This window comes from Rhipicephalus sanguineus, chromosome 9 (genome assembly GCF_013339695.2).
Source record: "Rhipicephalus sanguineus isolate Rsan-2018 chromosome 9, BIME_Rsan_1.4, whole genome shotgun sequence".
Taxonomy (NCBI): Eukaryota; Metazoa; Arthropoda; class Arachnida; order Ixodida; family Ixodidae; genus Rhipicephalus; species Rhipicephalus sanguineus.
The window spans coordinates 27,257,150-27,274,189 of NC_051184.2; the positions used below are offsets into that span (position 1 = coordinate 27,257,150).

Below are 17,040 nucleotides of genomic sequence, written 5' to 3' on the forward strand. Positions count from 1 at the left end.
CGTGCCGTAAAAAAACAGCCTGGTAGAAGCACTACCAGCAGTGTTTTACCTTGAGTAACTAAGTTTACCTATACCAAACTTTGTTGCTCAAACTTAAAAGGTCTCCAAACGCAAGGTCCTGCCTGATTAGTATCGTTACCAGGCAAAAAACTAACAATGTTAAAGTTACCTGAAGCAGAAAAGTAACCCAGTCACCCACGATAAATTAACATGCATATTTTTCCACTACTGTAAGAACAGCAATTACAATTTCATTAACGCAAGCAACATAATTTTAATTCAATTTAGGTTCATGACAAACATATGTCGTTACCCTTTTGCAATGAAAATATGTATCATAGTTATCTACCTGTTTTGTTTTGTTGTCTTTTCTTTCTGTGCTAGAATGTCATTATTTGTTACATGCAACCACTTATGTTTTAGTAACTTTACCATAGCGACATTGCTATTATTGCGTAAAATGTGTTAAAGTTACAAGTTACTGGAACAGAAAAGTAACAAGTTACACTTGGAAATTACTTAAAGAATATAAATATTAAATAATTGCTACTGTTTTTACGTGCCCACGATGTGATTATGAGACATGCCGTAGTGGGGGGCTCTGGAAATTTTAAGCAGATGGTGTTCTTTAATGTGGACCTAAATCTAAGTAAATGGGGCACCAGCATTTCGCCTCCATCGACATGCAACCGCAGCGGCCAGGATCGAACCCACGCCCTTCAGTTCAGCAGCTGAGCACCGCAACCACTGTACCACCGTGGCTAAGTTACCCAACGAAGTACAGTAGACTCTCAATAAATGGAAATCTCTTAAATGAAACTGCTGCTTAAATGGAACAACTGCCCCTAATATGATTGGTTTCGTACTTGGATTCTGCACCCCTGCTCCTCTCTCAGTAAACGAAACTCCTATTAAACAGAACACACTTTCCTGGTCCCTTCAGGTTCCGTTTGACAAGAGTCTACTGTACCTGGCTACTGGTAACATGTTATTAGTATAACTATGCAGTCACTGCCTGAGGCTGCTCTACCTGCTGCTGTCGCTGAACGATGTCCTTCGAGAGGCCTGCTGCTTGGCCAACCAGGCTGGCATAGCTGCTGGAAGCACGGCCTTCCTTGAGCTGATACAGGTACACGAGTTCACCTTCATGGCGAAGGCTTTCGAATGTCTGCGGGGAGTGTGAAGTAAGTCTCGTGGTGACAGCCCATACTAACAGTTTTATGGTTACACTTGAGTATGTCTCACAACTGCTGCACAAAAACAAGCTATTTCTGAAAAGTAAGAAACGTTAAGGTGCGAATACCAGGCAGTTGCATGCTGATCATACAGCAGTGGTTTTATTACAAAGTTTGGGAAAAACAAGAAGTAGGGAAGTGATTTCGGTGTGTTTTGAAATAAGACGAAAATTTCAATTAACTAGGGTCAAGTATACTTCAAAATGTCTGCATTTATGGAAAAAAAAAAGAAAAGTTATGGCATATCTAAAAGGAACACTAAACAGAGATGCCAATTCAGTTTACATTGAACTGTTGCAACAAAACTAACTTCACAAGTTTTGTAGTCAACAGGTTGATTACAGAAGGAGAATGAACGTCAAAGTTCCTTTCTTGAACTGAGTAATGCCAGTAGGTCCACGCAAACTCGATGCCTTTGAAATATTTTTTTTTGAAACACACTCACTTTTACTTTTGACTACCTATATTAGAAAATGAGGTGACAAACATAATTTCAAGGGTTTCACGTGTCAGGTGCTACATCGCTTCGAGTGACTGCCGTTAATATTTCATCATTAATAACAGTATGGAATCTACTTTCATAGGATAAGCTGGGAGAAGGGCAACGTGCTTCAATTGCACAGATTCTTCCGTAAAATGCAAGCTTGTGCTCACATGATGAAACTTACCAGGTACGTGACGTGTGGTGTGGCTGGGAGGTGGTCGTGCACCGTATGAAAGTGAGTTGCCAGCAGGGTGTGGGGACAAGCGGCAGGGTCACTAATGAAGCTTTCGATCGTGCCAACCACTAGTCCAACGCCATTGGCCTGCGAAGTTAAACTCCTATTTTTATTCCTCTTGGCAACAGTGTACTTGCTGCATCTCACCACACTTTTAGGTGGCAAGCTGAACGGACGTATTGAAAACCAAGCACTACACATTATAACATTCAGTGATTACACAACTAACATTACTCCGCTTCCACACGCTACATACTCGCAACACATGTGTGTGAAAGCTTCAAAGACATTCATCAATTTTAATCCACAACTTCATCAATGGGAAACTTCCTCATTAAACTACCAATTAAAGCCAAGTAGTTTCCCCTTCCTAAGTACACCTGTGTCCAATGTTGAAGGGACAGCCAACCACTCAGAACACGAATTGAGATAACCCCACTAATGGAACGATTGTTCGTTGTATTGGCTAAAAGAAAACACGTTTTTCTCATTAAACACTCATTGATATTCTTATTTCTTCATTAAAGTTGTGAAAGATGACTGATGACTGTTGACACACCACGCGGCGCGATAGCAAGGATGCATACGATTCCCATCAAGTGACCTTTTACTGGTGTACATGGTTAATGGTTTCTACGCCTTCATTTGTACTGAGTAGAACAGTGGTGCTGCCTTCGCTTGACGTATGATCCGATGCTCCTGAGCATCAGCATGAAAGTTGTTAGCCAAGGTCCTAGCGGCACCTGCCGACAAATTGGAGAAGTACAGAGGAGCGCCTTGCTTTCAAGACGGTAAAGGTACTTCACGTGCCAATGCACGCTAGGAAAAAATGATACCTGCCTTTTATATTCAAAAACGGTTGAAAATGTCAAAACGAAGGTGGTTAACCACAGTTGCACTCACTCCTGTGAAAGCAGAACGTTGAGCATAATGAACAATTCGCATGGAGGGCTATTGACATCACCATCGCTTCTCAGCGTTGCTGGAGGAGAGACTCTAACTTTTTTCAGTGGCGTCTCAGATAGAAAAAATCTGCTTACAAAATATCCACATGCCTTTGGAATCAACCGCTGCAGGTTTAACCACTACCGATGGAGAGCTCTTCGTTGTGCCGCAAAAAACTGGCTTGAGAAAAACTGGTTTTCAGTCCCTTTAAATGTTTGCTTCCTGTGCTCAAGACCAACAACAGTGGCAAGTATCCCAATCCTTTCGTTGGAGCTCACTACCACATGACCTTAAGGAGCCTTACACAATCAGCATGCTTAAGTAAAAACAAAACTTAACATTTTCCTTCATCTTGTTTAACTTTGTTTTTGTTAACTTGAGTTGAGACATTATTTATCGTTACTTTGACAATTGACACTGCAACAAGTACATCTTAATTACACAGATGTTACTGGAGGTCCCCTCCAGTCTTTGACTACACAGGAGGTCCTCCTGTATATACCCGTAGATGTCATGTGTACATACGAAGTATGCATAATTAAGGCTATTCTGGTTATAATCACACACCTATTCTTATTAAGCAAAGGCAATGTCCTTTGCTGGGGCTTAGAAGAGACGTTTATTTCTGATTGCAAGTGAAAGATGCAAGATTGATTGTGACTGAACTAGAGAATAGTAATAGCAACACGTTAAACAGTAACACATAAAGTACTAATAGTAACTAGATAAATTCTAAAGGCAGCATGTTATTAGTAACTCATTAACGCCCAAGACTATGTACTCTCTGTACAGTGATTTAAATTTATGTTTTCAACACCACTTACCACTTTGGTGCCCTTGCCGAATTCATCCATAATGACAAGTGACTTCCCGCTTCTTTCTTGGAAGATGTGGGACATCTAAGAGCAATTCAGGCAGAAAAAAAAAAACAACACAAGTAAAGTTACTCTGCACCTAGAAATTGAAACAGGTAGAGATAAGGAAGATGAAGGAGGGAGGGGTGCACCATAAGGAGTGGCTGGAGAAGATAATGCACATTTTACGTGTTAAGACATTTTCACCGAGAACGCAACTTTTGTGAGGCACAAAAGAACTTTGTTAACAATGACTTATCTTCAGATGCTGTACACTATAACCTCATTATAACAAATTCACATCTGACACGAAAATAACTTCGTTATACCCGAAAATTCGTTATAAATGTGCATTCATAACACTGTATCTACGATAAGACTATATTTCATTTACTTCGTTATAACCAATAATTCGTTATATCCATGTTTGTCATATCGAGGTTTGAGTGTACATAAGCAGCAGCAAACTGAAGAGACGGAGTAATAAGGAAGAAATTGTTTTTAGGTCACACTGACTTCTGCTGCAGCCTGCAATCTTCCCACGGCGTCCTTCACGTGCTTCACCAATTTGGCCCAACATGCTAAAAGTAAACGCATTCTGGTGCCCTTTCACCATTAATAGACTTTTTAAGGGGTGGTTAGAACGTAGTAGTAGTTTATTCAATCATCAATCAGTTACAGAGTACAGTGTACTGCACATTGATCATACATGTCAGATAAGGAGCAGGGTTAGCAAAAAGGCAATTTAATGCCTGACAAAGTGCTGTAACCCGTCCCAGTCAATAAAGTGCACAAGGATCAGTGATGTATACATGTTAAAAAATTAGAAACGAAACAAGCAGCCACAGTTACACAATTTTTGATAACATTACATAAAACCTCGTTAGAAGAACATTAACATTTCGAGGCCTGTTTGCAAGACTCAGTTGATAACAATAGCGTATTATAACATTTTTTTTATAGAGACAAAGCAAGGAATATGTGCAAATATCCAGACTTGTTGAATACAAAACCATGCTATTACTATTCACTAAATGAAAATGTGACAGATGCACGTCAATTTTAACAACTTGAGAGATGCCACCTAGAAAAAAAATCACTTTTGAAGCATTAGTAGATACGTGTGTATTTTCTTTTTAAACGCAATTACTGAGCGGCTCTCTCGCACGATGGTGGTAATTGTGGGATGTACAAGGGATGTACAACTAAAATGAAGAAAACTCTTTTCATGTGGTGTTTACATTATACCGAACATGCACTGAATCAAGCACTATTGTAAAGAATTGGCAGAATTCCCAGCACTACCACTGCAATCCTGTGGAATCTCGGCAAACTGTAGATACGGTACCTCTAATTTCCCAATTCATGCTTACTTGCATGTGCTTTCAGTTCAAAAAACAGTGCGAGCAATGAAAGTTTATCATAAACTGGCACAGCCCCACCTTTCAACACTCATGAAAAGTATGGGGATTATCACCAGGCATGTGAACAATGCAGCTCAAGATGTTTCCATATTGAATCAAACTAAAGGGCACAAGCTCAAATGTATGCTAATCGTGACCAGATGCAAGCAACCAATAGCCAACAATATTTTGCACGCATGCACTGTCCCGGTAAATAAGGGTATAAAATATTTAACACAACTCAAGAAAGCCTCTTTTATGCCTTTTCGCTCTAAATCAAATGATTCGAGATTGTTTATCACACTCGCACTCAAAATGTTTTTCTCTAAACTAAGATAGCATGCAGAGCCCCCGCCACGGTGGTCTAGTGGTTATGGCGCTCGACTGCTGACCCGAAGGCCGCGGGATCAAATCCCGGCCGCGGCGGCTGCATTTTTGATGGAGGCGAAAATGTATGAGGCCCGTGTGCTTAGATTTAGGTGCACGTTAAAGAACCCCAGGTGGTCGAAATTTCCGGAGCCCTCCACTACGGCGTCTCTCATAATCATATCGTGGTTTTGGGACGTTAAGCCCCAGATATTATTATTACAGTAATCCCTCGTTAACTCGAAGCCGTAAAATCCAGGGAAAATTTCGAGATAAGCGGTATTTCGAGTTAAGCAAAACGCCGAAAATGTTTGCCCAGGTCACTGTAAAAGAAAAGCCAGTGCTGCCAGGAAAAGCTCCACTGCACGAGACGGCAACCGTAGTAAAGCACAGGAATTCAGAGCGAAAAAAAAAATTTATTACCGAGGACCAAAAAACTGCGTGATGCTCGCCTGTTTCGCGTTCGCGTTCGGTCCCAGAAAGGCGTTCTCCAGTTGCTCAACACATCGCATGAGCCGTTGGTCGCCACCGCTGCATTCGACCTTGGGGCTCTTCGATTTTCCATTTTCTGGCAGCCCGCTGGCTGCCAGAAACCAGCCAGCGGGTTCCGGTTCTGACAGGAAATGACGTTATATCACGTGGCCTAAAAACTTCTGGCAACCAGAAAGTGGTCGGGAGAAGTAAAATCGAATTTTGGGCTCGCGGCTGGGCGGCTCACAACTGCGTCGTCTGCTCCAACATGCTAGTACAAATTTTGTTAGCTACGATCGCTGGGCTTGTGGCCTTGCTGCGCGCTCGCAGGCTCCGCAGGCGTCACCAAACCGTTGGGTGCGAGGATGAAAATGTCGAAGAGCTCGTTGTGTGTCTGCTGATAAGCAGACTGCAACGAGAAGAACGGCATAGAGTTCCGCTGGTTCCGCTGTATGTTGAGAACGTCGAGCCCCGTGTTATATAAGGCGTCCCGACTATAGTCACCCCGACTGTCTAGAATTACTTGCGCAGCCCTGGTTGAGGAGCTTGAAGCTTCGGCATTTTATCCTCAAGGCCTCCGAGAACGATCGAAGATTTCGGCCGAAAAGACGCGCGCTTCTTGTCGCACTGGCCGAGAGCGGCCGAGGGTCCCGAGGCCTTTGCATTCCGCGGAGTCCACGCAAAGATGGTCGCGAGCGCTCATCGTCCCTTTTGGCGTCTGCTAGCCAGAAAACGGCCAGAGAGCCGCCAGACCAAAATCGTCCTGGCGAGTTCTGGCGACCCGCGGGTCGCCAGATGCAGCCAGAGAGCGAAAAACGAATGCCCACCGGAAGTGCGCGCGCGGTGGGCGGAGCAACCAGAGAAAAAACGAATGCGTTCTGGCTGTCTCTGGCAGCCCGCGGGTAGCCAGATGTAGCCAGAAGTGGTAAATCGAATAGGCCCCTTGTTGCGGAGCAAGCGCAGCACGTTACGTGTTTCTGTCGTCGTAGGCACTTCTCGGGGCTCTTCCTCGTGCATGGTCTTCTGCGTCGTTCACGGCCATCTCAACGATATCGGCGTCCGACAGCATTCCGGTAACGGGGACGTCCGCCTCGTAGAGCGCATACTCCTCAAAGGCCATCTCGCCGTCTTCAGTATCGTTCACGCAGCCAGTTGCCTTGCGCACTTCATTGCACAGCTCATCACAGCCGCTGAATTCTGCGCCAATGTCTTCTTCGATCGATTCGGGGGCGCGAGAAAACCCTGCATGTGCGAAGCAGTTAGCAATCGCCAGCGGGCGTAGTTGGCGCCAGGCTTCGGCCATCAGATTGATTGCACCCAGCAGATCGATTTCATACTTTTTCCCATTGTCGTATGACAGCAGAATTCGGTGCAGCAGGCTCTTCCTATAATACTTGCGGGCAATCTCAATGACTCCCTGATCCATTGGCTGGAGAACGGACGTCATGTTCGCCGGCAGGAACTCCAGCCTAACAGCCGCCAAGTTGTCGATTTTTCCGTGACCGGGGCAGTTATCCACAACAAACAACACTTTCCGACCGTCCTTTGCCATCTTCCGGTCAAGCGCACGGACATGCTCTTCGAAAAGCGCCGCCGTCATCCAGGCCGTTTTATTGGCGCGGTATGTCACATCCCTCGGGAGCCGTGCATTTCGGAAACACCTGGGATTAAGCGACTTGCCAATAATGAGGAGGGGCAGCTTTTCATCGCCGGTAGCGTTGGCACCAAAAAGAATGGTTATCCTGTCTTTGCGTTGCTTAGCGCCCGAGCACGCTTCGCCTTTTGGTGTGTATGTGCGGTTAGGCAGCATTTTGTAAAGAGAGCGGCTTCGTCGAGGTTAAAAATGTCCTTGTCCGCGTACTCCTTTTGCAGCTCGGCGAGGCGTAGGTTGCGCCATGCGTCTGCAGCCTGTTCGTCGACAATGCCGCTTTCGCCGTGGATAGGCTTCGATGACACGTTATTTCGCTTCTTAAACCGCTCGAACCAGCCATTGCTGCAGCTGAAGTCCGCGTGACCCATCTGCAGTGCCAAAGCGTCTGCTTTTTCCATCATCATTTGGGTTGTCACGGGAAGATTGGCTGCTCGAACGTTTTGGAGCCACAACAGAAGTGCTGATTCGACGTCCGGGAATTTGGACGCTCGAACGCGCTTCCGTTTGCTTGAGAAGCTTTGCTCGAAGCCTTCCAAAAACCTTTTGTTTGTTCTTGAGCACTGTCGAGAGGGTTGACAAAGGGATGCCGAATTCCTTGGCGATGCACGACTTGCTTCGACCTGCCTTTTCTACTTCCTTGATTAGCTCGACTTTTCTCTCCAACGTCAGAGATTTGCACTGCTTTGGGCGGGACATCGTGGTCGATATTCGGAAGCGTCCGTTGCACACACCACTCACTACTCAGCAAAACTGAACTCAAGATGCGTCGTGCGCAGATCGCGGGGAAAACAAAGAATACCAGCTCGCACATGCAAGGGTTAGGTTACGTACTGACTGGCCCACGCTTGCACACGCCGCCCACGGCGCATAAGTCGCGCGCAGGTGCGCACATGTGATCACTCCCACGGTTGCTTGACAAGGCTTGACAATTCCCGTCCGCGGGAATTTCAAATTCGGCCTTCACGACCGCGTTCGGCACGTATAGTAAGAGCTAAGCGTTCGCATGGAGCCCTCGTTTCCTGTTGGGAGTGGACTTTGCCTTCGGCCCTCCCGGTCAAGATTTCGAGATATCCGCTGTTCCCTCCGGAAAACGTTTCGAGATAAGAGGGGGCAAATACATAGCACCTATGGGAGGTTAATGCACGGCGAAAAAAAGTTTCGACTTAACCGAGATTTCGAGATAAGCGAGTTCGAGTTAACGAGGGTTTACTATTAAGATAGCATGCAGATATGTAAACACATGTTCATTTCTTGAGTTACAAATGCAGCCAGCAACACATAAAAAGCAGTGAACTTTGAGCGGCTCTGTCAAACTGTGAAGAATGTCTAAACCTGCTCCGTGGAGTAATAGCTGCCTGGTTAATGTACGCAATGGAAATTTCTCATAAGGGCTTCTGATAGTGCGCTATCTGTACAACTACCTACAACACTCCGAAGTAGTATGCACAGATTCATCCATCTCTCAGGTATCTCTAATCACCCTGTCCTAAACCAACTGTAGTCTATCTTTATGCTCACATCATGCTAAACCACTGTCCTTTCTCTGGTACACACTGCTAATCCAACAGACTACCAGTTGTCTACTCCATGTATAACGCAAGCAGTCCCATTTAATTTTCTCCTTGCAATCTCAACGAAGTCTCGTACACCTGTTGCCAATTCAGTGCCAGTAGGTATGGTATCAAAGTAGCAAGTCATGCTTGGTGACAAAAACCTGCGATTTAACAAATGTCACGCACACGTATTCAAATGCCCTTTGGCCTGGTCTTAGGAAACGTACTAAGGTATTTTACTGATATCTCAACCCTCGTTGCAGGCACCGACTGCACCGCATACCTGATTGAGCTGCATCCCGAAGGACGACAACCCGTGCAGCAGCGACTCCTCCGAGTACATGCAAGTCAGAATGGCATCCACAGCTCCAATCTGTGCGGACTCAGCCGGCACGAAGCTTCCGATGTGAGCCATGTAAACTATTAGAGCAACCTGTGCAAGGACACAGACATCGAAATAAAGTAGACTCTCAAGTACTGCACACTGTAAAGGGAAACTACCAAGAAAATAAATTTTTCTCATATCAGTAAATTACCCTTCTGCAATATCAAAAGCAAAGCCCTCGCCGCGAGAAGCCATTTGAGGCCAGAAAACATGTAAAAGGAAAGCACAAGTGGTGATTGTACGTTGACGTTCCCCCACCAACTCGCCCTGATGGCCTAAATTTTGATGGTATCCTTCAGCACCTACATTCAATTGTTTGTCTGTTCATTCATTCATTCATTCATATGAGTTAGGGCCCATTAGGGCATTACATAGGGGGGATGCGATCAAAACAAAGCACAGTACGAGATCATTACGTATACGCAGTATAAGAAATTATCAGTCTACACTGGTTCATTCACTTTAGTGTCACTTTAAAGTCTATAAGTCTAGAAAGCAATTAATTTCATGCATTCAGGGCACAAACCTGCTTGAGGTAGATGCTCTTCCCACAGTTGTTGGGGCCGGTGATGATCTTGATCTTGGAGTGAGGCCCACCACTGGAGAATGCATTTGGCACAAAGCTGCTTCCTGCGCTCTCTACCAGAGGATGCCTGCATGAAATAAGAAGTCATAAAGTTCTTCACATGACGGGTACTGGCAGAAGCCTTTCTAGAAATATTTATTGCAGCATGTTGCAAGCTTTTGCATAACATTGCATTTTACTAGGTGTTCTTATCCCAGCACTTTGTGTTTTGTGTCTACATCATGCTGCACGTTGAACATTTCGTGGCCATATTAATAAGATACAGAAACTTCCTACTGTACCAACAGTGACACATTGTTTGTCTGTTTTCATTGACCGTCTCATAGTAGCGACCCATTGTTACAAAGCAACTGCTCCACAAAAGATGTGCCTGCAAGTATCAAATCTTCTCAAATGTCTCCAATTCTATAACAAAAGAATCTTGTCTGACTAGAGTGCACGCATGTCGTGAAGAGCAATGCATTCTGGAATGTACAAAGAGCCATGCATAAATGGCCAGCGCACTTGAACTGTAAATGAGAATTTAATGACCAATGACAGTACTCATTGATATTGTTGTGATCTGAGTGTGGCTTGTTTATTTAAAAGCAAGTTTGCCGATTGAAGACTGAGATTTGCGACACCCCTAATTTGACATGGCCTTGTTCTTCACCTGCACAACAACAGGACAGCACAGTTCACAACATTCACTCAGGCACGCTCCATGCCGCATATGATGATGACTTGGCTAACGCTGGCTACCATCCTATCGCCTTCAACACTATGTGTCAGGGCACTCGCTGCTTCACCCCGAAGCGTCGAAGTGTTTCATGCCAAGTGTGAGGTTCCTGCCTAGCTTCAACACAGCTGTACTCATTTCCAGCTCTTTCTTCAATAAAAATATATACTGTCATACAATAAGTAGTGAACGCAGTAAACAGGCCATAGGTGCCAGGCATAATCAGCTGCAACTCATGACCATGCAAATGTTTCAAAGTACTAGAATGGTTACTAATCAGCGCCCACTCTTCAACAAGATTATAACGAACACAGGCACAGAAGACTATATTCCATAGTATCAAACGAGCAAAAACCTTTGAGCAATACCCATACCAAGTATATGACTTGGACTGGGCATTCCATATATCAGAAATCAAGTGCCTACATACAGCACCCACATAAAACCAACCCCAACAACTTGTTCTTTCTCCAGGTAGGATTTTCGATCATGTAGCCAAGCACGCTTATCAGCATGCTCAGATGTATCCTCAAGAACTGCAGTCCAACTGAGAATCTGATAAGACAGCTACATATCAAGTTTCCCGCATTACACATGCTGCCGTGAAAGTAAGATTGTCGTTTGGTGTTTACTGTAGCACAGATATGGTTCCCTCGTGTATAGCATAACTGCTACAAAAATCTCGATGCACCTGGCTTCAGATACATAACATTAAATGACATATACACGAACCTGTACACTTTCAATAACTGACATAGAACATGAGCCGGTTCATAACACCCGAGTTCGAATGCTATATCTTACCTTCCATTATTGATGACGATGGCAGTTTCACTGTTGAGGGTGGGCCGGACATAATTTTGCTCACGTGCCACCAGGGCAAGGGAAAGCAATCTGAAAATTGTAATATGTAATGACTGCTGTGTTTAATGTCCAGAAGCTATGGTATTTGACAACCTGCAGGGAAGGACTCTAAGTAATTTTTAACTGTCACGGATTCTTTGAAGCATACCTTAATAATATAAATAGGTGCAAGACAATGTGTGCACACTGGCTCCAATAGACTATGGCTGGCTTAAGGAATAATTGCCACATTGTTGCAAATTCAACAGCTAGTTGAACATTGTATCCACTGTAGGGGTGTGCGAATATTCGAAAGCTTCGAATATTCGTCGAACATTACATTCGAAATATTCGTATTCGATTCGAAAATCGTGTATTCGAAAGGTTTCGAATATTCGATAACTTCGAATATTAAAAAAATTCGAATATGCGATTCGATTATCATGCATAAAACAACTCGTCTTCCACATTTCTGCTGCGTTCGTATCGCTAAAAACGTTGCCGAGAGGAGCGATAAACATCGTAAGTACACGGAGGCACGATACCTGCCTGCGACGAGCGTCCCAATACGTATGATTTATTGCTGGTGCATCTCCGACGTGCAGCGCTGTTGGCGATCATGTAACCGTACATTTTCAATATTATGCGGCCGTAACGTGCCGCACTACCACTCGTTCACTATGCGGGACCACTTCTGAAGAAAGACAGTGACCCACGGGACTGGTGGCGGACTTTAGGCACCTTCAGATACCGCAGTCTGGCAAAGCTTTGCCCCATGTAACTCCCATACCAGCCACTTCTGTTCCAAGCGAGCGTGCCTTTTCAGTGGCAGGGAGGGGGGGGGGGGGTTGTCTCTCTTACAAGGGAGCGCCTGCTGCCTGATCATGTGGAGCAACTCATATTGCTTCATGATAACATGTAGCCATTACTTTCATTGTGCCGTGATATTTGCTTGTGTTGTGATGTGCATTGTGCTAGCCTGGATATTGTGTTCTGGAGATAGCAGTGTATGTTATGTCGCCAGTCAGGCTGTTAATGTTCTTTTTCTTCAAATAGCTACATGTTAAATGAAATATCGTTACTGTGGAGGCGTTTTTCCTTTGATATTCGATATTCGATTCGATATTCGAAGGTGGATATTCGTATTCGATTCGTATTCGAAAAATATGATATTCGCACACCCCTAATCCACTGCAAAACTACGGAAATGCTAGTTTTGAACAAACATTCGTAATGCTACATAAAAGTTAGGTTTCTCTGTTTACACGCAAGGTTTGAGCATGCAACTGCATACAGGGGAGGCTTAATCTCAATTGCCGAAAGCGGTTAATAGTGCCCCCTGTGATATGGTTGCAGTGCATTTGAGCATGCTCATTACGTTGGCTACTAGGGCAATGTCAGCTGGGAATTGCAATTTCGAACTACACATAAGCGCAAGTTCTCAATATTTGCATAATAACTGCTGGGTTTTACGTCCCAAAACCACAATATGATTATGAGGGACGCCGTAGGAGAGGGTTCCGGAAATTTCCAACACCTGGGGTTCTTTAACGTACACCGAAATTAAGTACACAGTCTTCTAGCACTTCACCTCCAATGAACTGAGGCCTTCACAGGTCAGCAGTTCTGAACACTTACAAGTGTGGCACAAGCACATCCACGTACATTAAGCCAAACATGGTACGGCAGCTGCACATAGTAATATCAAATGTTGGGGTTTGATGTGCCAAAACCATGATATGATTACGAGAGACGCCGTAGCGGGGGGGGGGGCTCCCGAAATTTTGACCACCTTCGGTTTTATAACGTGCACCTAAATCAAAGTACACAGGTGTTTTGTTGCATTTCGCCCCCATCGAAATGTGGTCGCCGTGGCTGGGAATAGAATGCGCGCCTTCGAGCTTAGCAGCACAACACCCTACGTACTAACTACCACAAAAGGTCGGCAGCTGCACATGTTGCGCAGTCTGCGAACACTTAAATATATACAGTATTTCAAATGCCATAGAATGGCATCGAAGATATGATTATCTTAGCCATATGAGATAGTAATCAACAGGCATCCGCCGGCAACAACAAGTGATGCACAGTCTACTGTTGCTTCCTTCCTCAGTAGTTTCTTCAGTCAGAACATATTGCCACTACTCTCTCTCTTACTGTGAAAAGCTGATAAGTAAATAATAAAGGACATTGCATTCATAATTTCTTGAAGCGAAAAAAAAAAAAGGAAAGAAAGAAAGTTGAATCACGAGTCACAATCAAGGAAATTGCAGTTTTAATTTCTGCGTGCGAGAATGTGGTGTGCACTACAGTTTTGGTCAGCAGAGAAATGAGTAAATACAGCAAGAAACTTGATGCAAATGTATAATCTCTATTCAGTGCGAAACAGCTTGAAAATAAACGGCATATTTTGAAAACATAGTGGGCAAAGCAAATGTTCGAGACTTGCAGGCAGTAGCCAGAATTTGGTCTGCTCGGATCAGTATTATCATGCTTCAACTGTAGTAAGGTGTCGTCACTGGCGAACAAGTGAAAAACGAATGGTAACGTACGCATCGAGTTCACCACAAGCTGAGACTGCCTCCAGGAATGCCTCCGCCACCTCGAGAATCATGTTCTGAACTTTGTGCATGATCTCTGTTTCCCTATCTGCATAGCGAAGAGATAGGATTACACAGTTAAGTCTCTGTACAGGTACCAAGCAAGCACGAAAATAAATTGCGTGCCGTTTGCAATAAGTGAATGAACCTTAGTTAACTGATGCTGATAATGTTGTTTCTACTGCCTGCAGCAATTGACACTATAATACAGTTAAACAAGCAGCATGGTAAATTCAGTGCTATCAATGTCTAAATAATTCTGTTAAGAAGCCTTTCTCAGTTAAAGGGTGACTGGCTGTTTCTTAACCTTCTCTCTTCGTTTGTGATAAGCTCAGCTTAGTTACAAGGTGACCAAGATTTTAAGTCAATCCACTATATCAAGTTTTATAACTAAACAGTGTAATTATCATGTCTTTAGCAATGAAATTATCATAAAGTTATCAAGAATCATAACTTAAAGGAACGTCGGCCAGCGATTCGTTGACAAGCTACCCAATCGGAGCAGCAGCAATAAGCAATAATCCATTTGAAGGTACCTTTGTTCAAAGAAAAAGAGAAGAATTTATATATAATTAACATACCAATTATCTCGTACAGAGTATCACCCAAGAGACCATCCAGAGCTGTAAGATAAAAAATTATAAACATTGTAGGTCACGGATACAGTAATGGAAGCGACTTTTTGAATTTTGGAGCAGATCATGAAGCAGAAAAAATGGTGCTTTTGAGCTACCATAAGTGTTTTCGGAGGAGAAAAAATGCTTGTTTGGAGCAGCTATTGGTGTCTTTGGAGCAGATGACAAAATATCCCAAACGACACCTGGAGTTTAAAGCATCATTTAGGTATCCCATAAATATTATTATTTATTATTAAACATTGCACATACAATAATCGCTTAAAATTGCAAACGACAAATAATTAAGCAGATGGATAGTCATTGAACACAAAGTAAGATGAGCAACATATATTTAAAATACCAGTGCTTGTGGCAGAAATGATATAGAAGCGATAAAGCTGAACAGCAATTTACAAAAGTAGCCACAGTCACATGTAACTATTGCCAAACAGCAGTTTATAATCAGTACGAGCTCAATACGTTATTTTCATATTTCGCCAAAATAGCCAGCATTGAAATCAGTAGGATATTGAACTAATCTAGCACACATTAAACCAAAATAGTCCGTTTGTCAGGTACAATTATACCGCTAAATGACAATGCCAAATAATGACAATGCCAGTACGTGTAGCATTGTCAATATGCTAGCACACAGCTAGTATACAAGCTGCATACTAGATGATAGTACACAGCTTGTTTTTGTTTTCATTTAGGCTTGCTGAATGGTCACATGGTTATAGTTCACTGTTTTCAGTTTCCCAGTACCATTTTGGAGCAAAGGATCTCCGGGCCATTAAAAAAAATAACAATAATGCTGACTCACTCTTCATAGTTGCCGTCTTAAAATAGCTTTTGTTGTCACAGGAGAACTGAAACGAAGTGAGGGAAGTGAATGCACATAAGCATCATGGTTGGCTCACAGGAACTTGATGCTTCAAAACGCGACAGAGTAGGAGGAGACCATACTTCATAGCACATCAAAATATGCTTACAATAATTAGCAAAAATAAAATATGAGCTCGAAAGACGGCAATGCTGCATTTTAGTCTTTTTGAAGTATCCACAGCCACTTCAGCAAAGTTCAACTAAAGGATTGCTCTTGCTACAGAATCGAAGTAAGTGCACTTACAGATCAAAACAAGGCCGCACACTACTTTCGTCGATTCACTAAGCCTGTGCGAATAGTAAATTTTAGGTTCGAAGCGAATAGTGATTTGGTCGAATAATTTCGAATCGAATTCTATTGGTATATGTCCCATTTGTCATGACCCAACTAACCTGCACAATATATTTTAAAATTGAAACAAGGCATATGCAAATGTCGTTCTTTTTGGTTCAAAGGGAAGTGGAAGCAAATTTGAATAGTAGCAGGATTTGACTTTCGGTAGAATGCAAGTGATAACCTTGAAGGTAAGCATTAGACAGAAGTCTGTCTGGTTGGGTAACATCAACTGTTCCCTCAGAACTCTCTCCCCCCCGGTGTATGCGCACGGGCTACGCTCCGCAGTAATGCGTGGGGTCATTGACTGCCGCGAGAGTGCCTTCAAGATGCCGCTGCAGAGTCGCCGCAGTCCCCTCTGAGGAAGGAACCAAGCCGGTTCCGAAACGTTGGTTCTTTCGTGTTTACGCAAATTTGGTTGAAGATGAAATAATAGTTTTCTCAAGTGATAACCTGTAAAATATGTTACGTTTTAAAATTTACTATACTTAGAGCATATAGGCCGATATAACAAGCTTTTAAACTTAAAAAAATGATGAATCGATGTGATGGTAATTTGTTCATTTAACCTTGAAGTGGAGCTTCGCGGCAGTGCGGATTTCCCCTGGATAGGTGTATTCACGGCACAGCACCCCTCCATTGCAGTGAAACCACCTTTACATGTGGTTACATGCGTTTTGTATACAGTAGACTCTCAGTAAATGGAAATCTCTTAAACGGAACTGCTGCTTAAATGGAACAACTGCCCCTCATATAATTGGTTTTGTACTTGTATTCTGCACCTCTGTTCATCTCTCGGTAAACTGAACTCCTGTTAAATGGAACATATTTTCCTGGTCCCTTCAGGTTCCGTTTAATGAGAGTCTACTGTATGT

At 43.5% G+C, this 17,040-nt stretch overlaps 1 protein-coding gene across 1 annotated transcript in view; it reads right to left on the reverse strand.

The window, feature by feature from the left end:
• Positions 1 to 17,040, reverse strand: part of LOC119405404 (mutS protein homolog 5) — a 33,306-nt gene that overhangs the window by 1,338 nt on the left and 14,928 nt on the right. The window contains exons 17-25 of the mRNA XM_049419388.1: positions 15,770 to 15,815; positions 14,911 to 14,952; positions 14,282 to 14,477; positions 11,691 to 11,780; positions 10,109 to 10,235; positions 9,481 to 9,630; positions 3,724 to 3,798; positions 1,904 to 2,041; positions 1,013 to 1,168 (exon numbers count right to left, since the gene is read on the reverse strand). Of these exons, the coding sequence (XP_049275345.1) occupies positions 1,013 to 1,168; positions 1,904 to 2,041; positions 3,724 to 3,798; positions 9,481 to 9,630; positions 10,109 to 10,235; positions 11,691 to 11,780; positions 14,282 to 14,477; positions 14,911 to 14,952; positions 15,770 to 15,815 (1,020 nt within the window). The remainder of the gene's footprint in view (positions 1 to 1,012; positions 1,169 to 1,903; positions 2,042 to 3,723; positions 3,799 to 9,480; positions 9,631 to 10,108; positions 10,236 to 11,690; positions 11,781 to 14,281; positions 14,478 to 14,910; positions 14,953 to 15,769; positions 15,816 to 17,040) is intronic.